This window comes from Cuculus canorus, chromosome 6 (genome assembly GCF_017976375.1).
Source record: "Cuculus canorus isolate bCucCan1 chromosome 6, bCucCan1.pri, whole genome shotgun sequence".
Classification (NCBI taxonomy): domain Eukaryota; kingdom Metazoa; phylum Chordata; class Aves; order Cuculiformes; family Cuculidae; genus Cuculus; species Cuculus canorus.
In genome coordinates, this window is record NC_071406.1 from 18,034,784 (window position 1) to 18,049,778 (window position 14,995).

The window sequence follows — 14,995 nt, forward strand, 5'->3', positions numbered from 1 at the left end:
CACTCACTTGGTGAGGGAAAATTAATCTGCCTACTGTGAAAACTCTGCAGCAAAACACAGCAGCAAAGCTAGAATTATCTAGACCTTTTTTAGTTAAAAGCCAGTTACTTTATTGGGAGGAGTGGAGGCTGACCAACAGACGTTTCTTCTACAATAAGGAAAATCCAGGGTACTCAAGAATTTAAAGTAGTTTTAAAAATCCCCACCTAAACTAAAAGAAATCATTAAAAATAGAATTGATGTTCTACATTCTGTATAATGTAATATAGAAATACTATTGCATCTCTTCAGACGTAATAAGCCAGTAAGCAAAGACCTAATAGTGCTGACAGGTCTTAAGAGGACAGGAATGACTTTTATAATCAATAATCAGGGGCAGAAAACAAATTAGGAAGAAAGTAGATCTATGAATCGATGAAAAGCAGAATGGCCTTAACATTACTCAATAGTTCATCAGCTTGGCTTTTTCTCAATATTTATCTAAGCAGAGTTTGTTTGATTTCTATGGGAAGACATGGAACAGATTAGTTTGCAATAACTGAAATGCACTGTGACATTATGCCTAATTCTGCATAACTGCAGGTCATACTCTCACTGATTTGTCTTTGCGATCCTGCTCTTTCTCTTGTACCAGGTCCCATAGTGAGGCACGGCAGAAGAGGCCAATCCAGCAAACCCATTTCCCCTGCACTTTTTTTTGGTAGGCAGGCTGTGAGATCTGCTTGCTCTGCAGATCCATGCGTATGTGTTACCAGAAATCTGCCTTTGTGCTTGGGGTTGTCTTGAGAGACACCGAGCACTATATGTATGAGGTCCTGCACAAGCAAAAAAAAAAAAAAAAAGAGAGATACTGTGCCTATAACTCTTTTTATTTAACAAATTAAGAAAATCAACTACTGTCACCTCCAAAATAGTTCCCTTCTCAGTTGACTCACAGCTGCATATGATGCTGCCAATGTTCAGAGCAATTCTGCAGATCATTTTCTGAAAGACTGTTGAGAATCTCCATTGTTTTTGCTTTCACATCTGCCAACAAAAAAATGGGTTCCTTTGAGCATTGACTTAATCTTTGAGATGTCTTTACCGTAATCCTCAGTCAATAATTGAGAAGTTCCATTGTGGATGTCTTCTGTTTCACAAGAAACTTGATGTTAATTGCCTGTTCACTGTTACACAATGACGATTTCTGACCAAAGGTAAGAAAACGTCTGTATTTGAACACGTGTCCACTCGTACTGAGTAAAGCAGTCAAGTTGAGCCTTTTCGCACTGTGACAGATTAAAACATGTTCTATAACATCTCTTTGACTCTCCCTTCTCACTCTTGGTTCCTAAGCTATAGCATTAGTCTTATATTTTTTTGTGTTGGACCTTGTACATCAGGGCTATCATATATACATCAGTGTAAACATACATCAGAGAAACACTCAAGTCATGTCATTTACTGAAGGAAACTCTTGCAAGAGAGGCATGCAAAGCTCTGTGAAGTCTACTTAGCTGTTGCTGATGATTTCTGGAGGCATTTACAATGATGTGTGGGTGTATGAAACTGTAAACATGCTTTATTTACATTTTCTATTATTATTATTATTATAGCATTACTTTCAGTGACCAGCTATGCTAAATTTGAAAATATTTAGACAGCCGAACCCACTATTCTGCATGTTTGTATCTTTCCATGACTCTTTCTATAAAAACTGACATTTCCTTACTTTGTTTTTTGCATGAAGCTGCTTAAAACTGCTTTTTCTTCTCATGTTACGTTAAAAAAACCAACACCAGTTTCTCTGAAAATGTAAAGCAGAGCTTGCTTAAAAATTTTAAGCAGCTTGGAAGTAGCCTCTGAATACCACACCTTCCCCCAGCTTTCCTTGGATGTTTGCACTCCATGTGCAGACCTTGCAGGCCCCAGTTCTTTCTAACAGGAGGTCTTCTGGTTTTTTGCAGGGTGCCAGGGTATGGCTGCGGGAGCAGGACCAGCTGCAGCCATGCACTGTTGGCTTATGCGCCGATGGAAATGTGCTCTTCACCTCAGATTATGGCATGGTAAGTGAAGTTCGCATGAGGCTGTAGCCTGTGTCAAGTTGCAAGTTGGACTTCTTGGACTTGCGTGACCTTGAAGTTAAAAGGGAATGTATCAATTGAAATGCTGCAATCCTGTCTGAAAAGTGACTGCCACTCTTACAAACCATGCCAAAGCTCTAAATATTGTTGTATTTCTTCTGTTCATTTGTCTGCCCACCTCACTTTGCTTGGTTCTTCTTGTGTCATCTTTGAAGGTATTGCTTTAAAAAGCATAGAAAAACCATTATATTGGCAAAATGTTCCTAGGAAGGAGGCAGCTTTACCAACTAAGCAGCCCTTTCTGCCAGGATGTGCTTCTTGCAAGCCATACTGCTGTAAGGACTCTTGTGCTCACCAGCATCTGCTTAAGCAGCTTTTGCCATCAGTCCTTTGGGATGAGGGCATGTGGAAGTGAACTCCCCATGTCAGTCAGCAGTGTAATTGCAGCAACCCTGCATAGGTCAGTTCAACAAGGCAGCAGAGCTTCTCTGGGAGCCAAGCACTCTGTCAGCAATAGGAACAAGACTGTTCCCTACCCTATTCCCAGTTCTGCGCTCCTTGTGGTTCCCTGGCATGCCTATTGCAGTGATCATGGAGTAATTAATATTGGTAAGAAGGGACCTTAGGGGATCATCCAGGTCCTCAGTGAGTCAGCTCAGCTTGCTGTCCCTGGGAAAACTATTCACTGCCTTCACTGAGGTTCTTGGTGAGTCAGACTGATGCCTGGGCTGGGAGGAAGATGAGGAAATGGGCAGGACTGTGCCCTCCGGCAGTGAGCAGTTAGATCCACTCAGCTGTTCTGGTGAACGGTGCTCTGCAGGCAACTGCATTGTTAGAGATAATTAGACAAGCGGGGTTTTTCTCAGCCTCTTACCTGGCAAATAAAGGAGGGCTCAGAGGGGAAAAGGGATTTAGGACTCCAGCTTGTGAAGAGTCAGTGGTAGGACTGTCACACTTTTCAATCTGGCTTTGAAAAGGCTAGATTTTAAATCATCATTCCTTTTTAAAGAGCCTGGTTTGTTTCTCAGAGACAGAAACTCACCTAGCAGGCACACAGGTTTTCCATCTGGTTGCTCTAGTCTCTCAAATCCTTTCTTCAGGCGTTGCCTCATTTTGGGAGTGCTGGATAGTCACTAACTGACTTTGAGAGATCACAAAGGCATTCATCACAGCTAATGCAGCAGCTGCTCTAATTTATGGATTTGAGGTTGAGGAGGTATCGTTTCTCCTCTGCTCAGCCTGACTCGGTTGACAGTCCTTATCTTGGCTTGTCTGCCAGCTGGGTTTTGGGTTTTTTTCTGAGCGTTGCAGGGGCTTGGGAGAAAGTCCTAGTCATTCTGTTCAGACCATGGGTTAAATCTGAGATTTAATCAGTTTGTCATTAGGGAGGAAGTGGAAATCTTTGGCTGTGTTGTGAGGTGCCTGTGTGGTATTTGATGGCTTGTTTGTAGTTAGACTGAAAGCCAATGTTCTTTCTTCCCAAATAAGGATCTGCGTATTAATGCCTATAACTTTCTCTTTAAGTATCAACTTGTTGGCAAAGGGGCATCTCAGAGGCAGCTCTGCTGAGAGATCAGTTTGTGTTCTCATTTGCTTTGGGCAAAATCAGCCATCCTACTTAGCTCAGTAGTGCAAGCTGCTGAAGCCAGCCTGGCTTACCTCACCTGGAACAGGATGATGATGAGAATGTTCCTCCAAACTGCTTTCCTGGCAGATTGCTGGAGGAGTCCAGAACTGACCAATGAGTAACAAGAGCCTCCTTATTGGAATTGCTGGAGGTGGGAAAGGGCCCACCTTGTGAGCTATAAGGGTAGAGTCATCATGTCTGGGTCATGTTTGTGTCTCATATCTCAGAGCTCATCAGAGAAAGTTCTTTGACACAATCTTAGGAACAAAAATATACCACGTTTTTACCTGCAGGACCCTGGATGATCCCTGCAGACTGTTGGTGATAGAGAGACTTGAACCTTGTCTCTACCCTGGAGGACAGAGGACAAATTAAAAGCCAACTCTCTCCCAGTGCCAGGGAAAGCCTGAAACCTCTCCCTCATGGCACAAGTGCCTTCCAGGGGCACAGAGACCTCCTGTCCCAAATCTCAGTGGGGCTGGAGGCCCCAGCCTCTGCCTGAGGAAGGGTGACCTGCTAGGGGTGCAGAGATGAACAAGGGTATTTAGTGAAATTCCCCAGCCCGGGGGACAGACAGATGACATCTTGGCCTCACCTAGGGTGTCAGTGTGGCATCACTCGACTCATCCATATTTCACCTATGCAGTGTTTCTGTCCAGAGGGTACCAGAGCCAATGACCCTCTTGTCCACCTTTTCTGCAGTCTTGGCAGAGCACCTGATTAACTCTTTGAGGATTTTGGACAAGATTTTCTTTTTACAGAGGGATGACTGAATAACCCCAGTCAGATGGCTCAAGACAAGTTTAATAGATGATGAGCCAATCCCTACTAATAATTTGCATATGTATTTAGGGGCCCCTGTTGCTCTTCAGGGTCCTGTTTTCCCCTGTCTTGTCTGCAAGAGTAGGTAAAGAAGCTCTGCCCCATCACTCAGCTGTTTTTCATGCATAGCAGTCTCTTGGCACAGGTGCTGCCAGCTGCCTGGTGTCTTTTGGAACACTTGTCCATTCAGCTTTTTCCCTAGTCGTTTTCTTGATGTTTTTTTCCTAGCCCAAATGGCCACAGGTGCTGACAATACAGTGGTGAATGACTTAAGTGCCAGGCAGATGTAAGGAAAGATCACATCACACTGTTTTGGACTTGTCCCCTCCCAAAATTTGTCCAAGTCAGCAGGGAAAAGATAGCCAGGGTGGTTTGCTGCCTTGTAGTTTGAAAGGGCTGTAGTGGCTTTGCTCCTGATGGAGCCCGGTTTATGTTGTGCATTTGCAGCTTGTACTCTCCCCTAAATTTATTTTTCCTGTTCTCCCTTCCTGCTCTGGAGTTCTCTTTTGGAAATGTCTGAGGCCTTTGCTGTGATGAAAGCAAAGACTGATTTATTTTGGGGGTTCATGCTTGCAAAGTGGGAGTCTTGCTTCTGGCAGAGCCGTACCTCTCTAATACCCAGGTGCAGAAGTGGTGCAGAGAAGACCAGGGAGGCCTGTAGAATGCCCGCATGCTGGAGTGGGCTTTGTTCTACTCTGTTCATGAACACAAACTAAGTATTTTTGAAGTCTCCCACCTGAAAAGATCATCGGGCTGTGGGGCAGTCTCCCAGTGGAAGAGACTTAAGTTCTTGTCCCATTACATATGACTGGGCAGAGCTGGAGTGAACATATCTGTGAAAATGAGCCTGCTTCTCCTCGCCAGCTCCTTCCAGGAACAGAGCTGTTGCTTCAGTTATGCAGGCTTTTGCAGGCATAGTGGCGGTCTCATAAAGGGATGTTGTGCCAGGTTATTCTCCTTCCGCACTGGCGAGGGTGTATGCTCAGAGCAGTGAGCTCCCTGCAGGGGACTTGCAAGGGTGGCTCACTGGAGGGGGCAGGGTGACCTCATTCTGTCTTCTGCCTGCAGCTGTGTGGCCGGCCTCTCCCTGGCAGCTGCAGCAGGCTGAGGACACCAAGGAAGGAGGCAGGAGAAACCAGTTAGATCAACACTATAGATAATGGTTTGACCATCAGTTTTTTGCTTTGCACAGGCAGGGGTGGAAATGAGGTAGAGTCTAGAGCTGCAGAAGGGCAGGAGAAGCCCAAGTTTCTTTGGAAGGATTACTGTGGGCCAGTTTGCTTCTCCGGGCTGCTTGTATGAAGTCTCCCATGTATCTATGTTGGGTCTTACCATTTAGCACTGCTTGGGGTGCTGGGTAGGAGATAACACATGGTTGAATCCAAGAGTGGGAAGCAACTGAAATAACTTTTGTGAAATGCCAGCATCGTGCTTGAGGAGGAGGAAAGGAGGGCTGGGATGTGGCTGTGGAGAAGGGGGACAGTAACATAATCTCAGATGTGTTGAAGGATGGTGAAGAAGATGACCCAATAGCTGAAGTGTGGGTTATTGAGAAGGAGGGGGCTCTAGCAGGAGTAAGGTTTCAGCAGCTGAGGCAAGAAGAGTGCACCGCATTAGAGAGAGAAGAGAAGGCACTTCCCCCATCAGTGGTAGAAGTTAATAGCTGTCACTGTACAAAGACTTTGAAAGCTGCAGTACATACTTACACATTGGCATGCACGCAGGATGTCTCCACTTCTCAGGTGCTTTGCCTTCTTGTGCCCTTGATGAGACAACCTTTCTTAGACTTTCTCTGGCTGCTGCTCTGGAGAGTGCAGGGACAAACCTGGAAATGAGAGTAAGCTTTGCCTCAACCTCCTCAAATACGTAGGAACAGGAACAGAGGAACAGCTATAAAAATAGGGAGCAGATTTGTGCCTTATTCATTTCCTTTTCCAGTGCTGAATATAAAGCTGTGGAAAAGGGCATGTTTCTGGTAGGAAAACACAGAATCCCAGAATAATTTTGGTAGGAAAAGCTCTTTCATATCTTGGAGTCCAGCTGTAAACCTAACACTGCCAAGTCCACCATGAAACTGTGTCCCTAAGTGCTGCACCAAACCATGTGCCCTAGTGTCTTGCACTCATTTGTCCTTCTTCCAATTCCTCCAGGTATTCCAGTACCCCAAAGCCTCCCTTTCTAGAGAAAAGGTCTTACCAATGCACCAGACCAGCGTTGATGGGGTCGAAGACATGTCCATGCTGGGAGATCTGCATGAAGCTGCCATCCTACTGAACCTGCACCAGCGCTACCAACAGGGTCACATCTATGTAAGTGCTCAAGCTGGGTCACATCTCTTTTGGCTAATGCCACTTTGTATGTGAAATACTGATTTTAGTGTTATTTCCTGAGCATTATGTCATGTGGGTAGAAAAGGAGGGTTTTTTCTGCCTTGCCAGCTCCATCAGCCCTGTGAGATCATACCCCTACCAGATGAACCTCTTTGCATATATAAAGGAACTTCCAAAATATGAAGGTTCACCTCTAGGCTTTGTGCACCTCTGTATCCTCTGTGACAGTCTGTGTTTTACCAGGTGGCATTCATGTTCCCAGATTCTCCACTATTGCTGTTCAGAGGTTTATATGGCAAAGTAGACTGGAAAGTGCAGTGTATGCAGGTTGCTCTTGAGTATTTCTTCTGATCTGGACAAACCAAGCTACTGCTTGAACAAAACTAGGAGAGGAAACCTGTTGCCTAATTCTGCTTTTACATGCAGTTTTGCTTTTTTGGAGTTGCTCTGCTCTCCTTGAACAGATGAATACTCAAAGCATCTCCTGATTTCCCTCTCGGGCCCTCAGGAAGGACACAAGCATCAGGAAAGGGACTTGTGAGGAGAAGCACACCTGCGACAAGGCATCCCTGGAATGTTGGGATGGCAGCATGATCTGCTGAGACATGAAGAGAATAGGAGGATATATTACAAAGACTGCCTTACCTTGCTTTACTCTTACCTTGCTCTTGCCATGCTATGTGTACCCAGAGTTTTTCAGATTATGATAGGAAAAATGTAAATCTCTGTTTTCATGGCAACTGTTACCAAGGCAACCAAACCATATGTACCTGTATTCCAGGAAATGATCAATAAAGTGACCCCATTTCTGAACCATCTCCTGCACCAGGATGCAGAGAAGACTGCAAATTATCTTTTTTGTGTTGCTGTAGTCCCCCTTGCCTGTTGTCTGCCAACATAGTCTTACGGCCCTGTAGCAGTACCCATGTGCACACACACATTTGATGGCCTTTGTCCTTGCTGTTCTTCCTAGCCTGGATTTGATGCATGCTATTTGTTTGTGCAGGTCTTTCCCCATTTGGGCATATTCCTCCTGTTTCCTCTTCCTCACACTTCAAAATATGAGGCAAGATTCTCTCCCTTTTCAGTCGGTGCCTTGCACCAGAAATGCCAGACCACCAGCACTGTGACAGTGTCACAGCAGCTGTATCTCCTTAAGCCTTTCCTCTAGCTCTGATCTGTCATTTATTCTCTTCTTCAGCATCAGTTCTATGGCTTCTCCATCCATATGGAAGGGTGTTAAAAGCTTAAATGTGATGTCATTTTCTGTCTGTGTGTAGTGAATGAGTGTCAGCTGTGCACCTCAGATCTGATTTTTTTTTGCAATTTATGAAGGGACCTGACTTCTGTAACATGCTCAGCACTGGGAAGAACCCCTCAGTGAAAGATTATAAGCCCCTTCTTGAGTGGAACTGTACCTGGGTATATGTTTGTGCAACATCTGACCTGGAAGACACCAAACCATGCAAGTGCTATTTTTTATTTCTGTAGTGCAGACACTAATACTGCAGTTACTTTATCAATAGCTATTAGTTTCTGCCGTAGCCTAGCTGCATATAGTTTTCAGTTAAGCAGAAATTGAGAATGTCAGCTGTAGTGCCACCTAATGACTTGCAGTGATTTGTGAATGCTATGAATGTTACAGGGCTTCGGTTCATTTAGTAGCATCCTCAACGTTCTCCATAGATAGAACGTAGTAGGCTAAGGTTGCAGATGAAGCTATACTTGGAGGAGTTATGTCTGTCAGTCAGGGCCAAAAATATGTGGAAGGAAACCAGAGAGACCAGAAAAAAGGTAAGAAATATTGTTTTCTGGAAAACAAGTTACCCTTAAGGAATGGGTAACCTAGAATACTGGTAACTAGTATTAAAAATAATAATAAATAAATAATTAAAAAAAAATGAGAGGATAGAAAACTGGGAACGTGAAGGGGACAACTTCTGTGAAAGAAGGCAGTGCAGTTCTGAGCTGTATGCCTGGAGGCATCCTGCTGTGAGCTCCTAAAGTGGATCCTTTCTGGTCAGGGAACGTAAGTAGCAGTATATCTAGACTGGTGTGGTACCCAAAATTACTGTGCTACAGCAGTACTGACAATCTCAATTTGTTTTCCAGATAAACGTTATTCGAGCTATACCAAATGTGTAAAGAAATTATGTGAGCACAGCAACAGCCTGCACCTTTTAGCAGTGCATCTTCCTCCTCTGTTCCCGCAATTCCTGTATCCCTTAATAAAAGCAGACCCAACATAATGTGAGCGCTGACAAAATGAGTCATGGGCTGTACCACCACATTTTGTGCTGTCCTAGCTCTGCCATGCCTAACCACCCAAGCAGTATATATTGTCTTGAGAAGTAGGCAAGCCATGCTTAGCTTGTCCTGCTCTACAGAGTTCTCTGGGGGCGGTCACCCCTTGCTAATGGAGTGGCTGGTATGTACCTGGTTGATGCACAAATGCTACTGCTATTAAAAACTGTAGATAGTAATTGTTTATAAGGGACTGCAGCTGATGAGGAGACTACAACTGGAGATGGAGAAGTTTCTAGGAAATACCTTTGAAAGAGATGGCTGTAGTGGAAGAAATTCTGGAAAAGACTGCAGTGGGAGCTCTCTCTCTTGGGAGAACTGAAACTGGAGTGGAAAAAGCAAAATAAAACATCTGAGAGGGAAAAAATGCTGTGAAGGTCTGGGAGAAGTGTTAGGATCTATGGGCAATGTCTGTTGCTCAACGGGTTGTACAGTGCTTTTCCTGATCCATGTTTTCTCTCTCAGTTTCTTCCCACCTGTCTTGCCAAAGATCATCTGCTTGCTTACTGCTTTTATGAGCAATGAATTATATTTCTGCCGCAAAGGTCCATGCCAGAGAGTCCTCAAGAATCGTTCCATGCTAGCCTGTTCATATCAATAATGCAATTAGGCCCAGGTGATATTTATTTTCCCCTGATGAACTGTGGGTGCTGCTTTAATCAATAAGTCTTAAATATTTTGGTAACTACAGCATCTTAGTCTGGCTTCTGGCTTCAGAGCTTGGCATGCGGTATGGCCCCAGATCTCATTTGGCAGGGAGAAAGCGTGCATCTTTTTTGTTCCCAAGTGTTTCGTTTACAGCTTCTGCAATGGATGTATGCAAATCCTGTATAAGTATGTGGTGACTCATAATTCATGGTTTGGAAATAATAGTAGATGTTGTCCCTGGCCACAGAGCTTGGCACCTACTGCAAGACTGCTTCCTCTGTCACCCCTGCGGAGAATGGGTATTCCTGGAACAGAGCAGCCCAGGATGTCCCATTGAAGGAGGCTACTGCACTAGCAGCAGGATTTAAGCTGAGTATTGACCATATTACAAAGCCATTGTTAGGAGAGAGGTGGCACCGTGTCTCTGAACTGCAGCTCTGAGAATAACTGGATTTGATCTGGTTGGCTGAACTGAAAAAGTCATGCCCCAAAAAACAAAATTAATTTCCTTCTGACCTCACAAAAGAATACATTTGAAATTCAATATAAGGCTTTGGGTATTTTGTTTTAAATCTTACTAACTCTTCCCCTGAACTGTGAGATTTTAAAAATAAATATTTTCAAAATAAAATGTTTATAAAACGTAGAAGTGTTTTGGTTTGGAATCCTGAGCTTCATCTTCAGCTGTCAATTTTGATTTGGCTTACCAAATGATTTAAGATGCGCCAAATAGCATTTTTCAGCAGAAGAGAAACTATATGCATTACTGGCTCTTTACACACACGTGCGTGTGTCTCTGTGTCCCACTCTTTGTTCAGGAGCTGCTTAAACCCTACTAAGCCTCTTCCACTTAAGACTGTGGACAGGGGCATTGAAAGTACCTCCTGACCCTCCTTCAGTACTGGCTCTGCTTTTTAGCTTCAAGCACAGTGCAAGGTAGCTACATATGAAGATGGCTCCTTGTTAATAAATTTTGTAAGCTTAATTTAGCACAGACAACAGACTGAGAACATTTTATTGTAAAACAGTGAAATACAAACTGCCCCATCCATACCCTGCCCTGGGGTTTGACATTCTTTGCCAAACTGGGGAGCTCTCTGCTAAAGCACAACTTCCTGATTTAGGCTTCACCGTAAGTTACTTCAGGGTCTGTGTTTGTTGTGATTTTTTTTTTTTCAGGAGTTTTATTCATTGCTGTGTTTTGTTTTCTCCCCCTAGACAAACATTGGTTCCATCTTGGCATCAGTAAATCCCTACAAACCCATCCCTGGTCTGTACAGTGTGGATGCCATAGACCTGTACAGACAGCACCGCCTCGGTGAGCTGCCTCCCCATATCTTCGCCACTGCTAATGAATGCTACTGCTGCTTGTGGAAGCGTCATGACAGCCAGTGTGTTCTGATAAGGTTAGAAATGTGAGATCCGGCTGCTCCCTGACTGCATTACATGCCTTGCTCCTGCTGCTCTGTTTGCAATGACATCTGCCTAAATATCCACACCATCCTACCCTACCCTTTGCCTGACCCTTGCTTGCCACAGCAGACGTACCACGTGTTAATTCCTGGAGATTAATTTTCTCCTGTGGATGATCATTACTTGGTCTGTCCTGGATTTGTGAATGGAACTTATATCTTTTCTTTAACAGTGGAGAAAGTGGAGCTGGAAAGACTGAAAGCACCAAGTTGCTGCTGAAATTTCTGTCAGCCATGAGCCAGACCTCCCTCGGGGTCCCTGCATCTGAAAAGAGCACTCACGTGGAAGAAGCCATCCTGGAAAGCAGGTATGATCACCTGCATGGATGCTGTCCTGTGCCGCAGAGGCCGGGCAGGCTCACAGACACTGCCGTGCTGGGGCCACCTGCCTGTGGCAGGACACATGCCTTCTGCACGGTTTCTGCATTTGGGCTACTTGAGCTGGGCTGTGGATGGAGCCGAACCTGGACAGTGAGGCTCATGGTGCTGAGCACTGTCATGTCAGGGAAACATGGAGGTTGCAGTCTTGCAGAGATGCCTCGTGTTGAGTGCTCTCCCAGGTGCCAGTGCATGAATTAGGCTTCTTTCCAAGAGCAGTGTGGGGTGCATGTGGCAGCCAGAGGATGAATGCTCTAGCCAGTGCTGGGATTTCACCTTCCTTCAGCAACTCATCCCCTGTGCCCACTCAGCTGCACCCTTGAGCTCACCTGCACATCACTGTGCTGTCCCTCTTTTCATCTCTACACCTCTTGTGGCAGCAGCTGGAGGGAATGTGGGTAATATCCCTCCCTGGCTGTCCCAGGTCATCCCCATCTCCCACAGCTCTCAATTGTGGCTGTCCTTGGGGTGAGTCTTCATCACATTCTGACTCCTGATCTCCTTCTTCAGACCCCACTCTCCCTTGGCCTGCATTTGTTTGAGGCTGCTGCTATGCCTTGGCCTCAGAGGTCCTGTGGGCCTCCTCGCAGCCCTCTCACTGTCCAGTCAGGTGATTTTACAGAGAAGCATCCATGGGAGCTGTAAGGGTCGCGAGTGAGGAGGTTTGCTGGAGGCTGCGGCAGTGCCTGTGTGGGAGGAAGCCCCAGGCTGGTCAGAGCTGGCCTCAGCTGGAGCTGGTACTGGGAGATAACCACCACCCACCAAAACCTTTCCAAGGTGGCAGGCAGGCAGGGAAGCACCTGGCACCTCGATCAAACATGTTTGGGAAAGAAAACAGCAGTCATGAGGGAACAGAAACATGCTCTGTGGGGGATTCTTTATGTCAGAGGAGGTACTGACACTCCTAAGGGACCAGGAAAAAAGTGTCTGGAAAACCTGAAGAAGGAAGGTGCTCCTGAGAAAAAACAGTAAGAGGGGAAAAGCAGTAGAGAAAATGAAGAAGCAAAGAGCAATGGAAAGAAAAAGTTGTGTGTGTGGTCCCAGCCTCCTGTGCTGCCTCGTGGGCGCAGCTGTGAGGGACTGGTTTTAATCTGAGGTAAAAATGGAAGATGAGGCTAAGAAAAGGAGGAAAATAGGTGTTTGATATTAGGTAAGCCTTGGGAAGAGGGAGGAAACATGTTTACTTAAGTGTGTATTTAACACCTGAATTCTATCTAATAAATTATATTAAACAAAAATTTTCCATCACAAGACTGTCTTGCCTGTGATCAGAGGACCTTGCTGGGGTTCTTGCAGTTCAGTACTGTCGGGTGAGGATGCAGGTTGATCCCAGTTTGAGCCTGTGATAGTTGCAGAAACCTAATTGGGTATTTGCAACAGGATCTAGCTGTGCAATAAGATGGAACCCTTTGAAATGTGTGTGTAAAAGTGACTTTGATGCATGTGGCATATTTCAGGGCCCAGAGAGCAGAGAGAAGGAATGTTTCCTAGAAGACGCGGATGTAAAAAAGTTTCTAGTAACCGTGATGAAAATAGCCTGAGCAGACCTGCAGTGTCTAGTGTGGCAGCTGCAAGGGCATTGCAGTTTTTAGGATCCTTATAAGCAGAGCAGCATTGAGCAGAAAGGTTGCTGCCTTTGGACCTGGTGCTTGAGAGACCACTGTGGGATGTTTTATCCTTTGCAGGTGTGCATATTTTACCAGGGACTTTGGCAAATTGCAAAAAGCTCCTAAGTGTGATACAGTCATGACTCAAGATCTGCAAAATCTGCTTTAAAGCAAGCTGCTTAGAAGGCTCAAGCCTGCTTAGCAGTTAGGTGGTAACTTGACTGTGATACAGAACACTTACAATGGTAGTTAAATGATTCCTGAGGCTGGAAGATCCCACAGCTGTGAATGAAGTGGAGTAAGAGCTCCCAACTTCTTTTGTGTACATCTCTAGTGCATATCTAGTGCATTGTAATGCAACTGCAAGAGAATTTGATTTGTCAAGAGAATCTGAAGACCTGGCCCAGAGCCAGAGGCTGCTGCCACTCCTAACAAGTCTGCCTCCTGTGTTTGCAGTTTGGCTTCATTTACTCTGCCAGTGGCCCCCTTGGGTTAGTTTATGTCAGATTTTCATCCTTGCATCCCAGCACATGCCCAGGAACAATGCTGAATTCTTTCTCCATTTCAGACAGCATTAAAGGGTTACCTCAGCTTTCTATCATTTATTTGTGTGTTGTAACATTTATGCTTGGTGTATTTCTCAGAAATCAGGCTCTGACAACTGCCATGGCACTGTTGATTTGGTCTGTTTTCCTTCTTGAAAATATTCATTAGTCCATTAAAAATTCTGCTAATTCTCCTCTCAGACTTTTTTCTTGCTCACTTGACTCTAAATCTTCCGCCTTCTCCATGTTAGGTTTCCTGTTGCTCATCCCTCTAGTCTTCAAATCTTCTTTTTTTGTCTTCTGCTATGCATCCGAATCTTGAAGCTGCACATGTGCAGTATTTCTAAACTCCAGGCTTCACTTTCTGCTGTCCTGCTGAAATTGGTTCCCATTGTTTTGAGTCCTGTATCAGACCCTGTCCTCATCCAGCTGAGCAGCGAGCATCATCTTCCTGATGTACCGCTCCTCCTCACACAGTTCACTTCTGCATCAAATGCCAAGCTGTGATGTGCCCGCTGGCATGGACAGTTTACTTGGCCCAGGAACCTGCCCTCGCTCCTGGCTGTAGCAGCTCAACCAACCCTCTGCCTTGCAGCTGCCGCCAACCTCAAACACCCACATGCCTGTTTCCTCCCCCGTTCCTGAAAGACTGCCACACTCATGTGCGTGAGCCTGTTGCCAAACTGAACTATAAAGATACTTCCTTGTGCTTTGTTTATCTAATTTAACATGATTTAGAGCCATAAAGATTGGCTGTCTGGTTACTGTATGCTCACTGCAGATGTGGTGGACATATAACATAACTCTGTCCTCCCTTTTTCTGATTGTCCCCGTTAATTTTTGTTGATTCATGGTATTGGTGTGCTCCAAGGGCTATTCCTGTGCAATGTTCTGATTTACATACTTGTTTCAGAGGCATGAGTCTTGCAGTTTATATTTTCCAGGGCAAGGAACTTACCTCCTGATGTGTGCACACAGATTTCTGTAACTGAGTTTTCTAAAATGGCAATGTATTATAACAGAGCAATTTCATTTCTGTGCTTTTGTTTGTTTAAAGTGATATTTTCAAGAAATAAATTGGGAAAATGATGCCTGCAGTTTCCTGCAGGTTGTTGGGCCTTTCCCACAACCACAGGTCTCACTTAGCTTAATATCTGCAAGGCCTGAAGCTTTCAGCATACTTTAGCAGTATCTGTATT

At 44.9% G+C, this 14,995-nt stretch overlaps 1 protein-coding gene across 1 annotated transcript in view; it reads left to right on the forward strand.

The window, feature by feature from the left end:
• LOC104054609 (unconventional myosin-X-like) overlaps positions 1-14,995 on the forward strand; it is a 95,211-nt gene that overhangs the window by 13,833 nt on the left and 66,383 nt on the right. The window contains exons 2-5 of the mRNA XM_054069236.1: positions 1,947-2,045; positions 6,663-6,821; positions 11,013-11,200; positions 11,440-11,574. Coding sequence (XP_053925211.1) covers positions 1,947-2,045; positions 6,663-6,821; positions 11,013-11,200; positions 11,440-11,574 — 581 coding nt within the window. The remainder of the gene's footprint in view (positions 1-1,946; positions 2,046-6,662; positions 6,822-11,012; positions 11,201-11,439; positions 11,575-14,995) is intronic.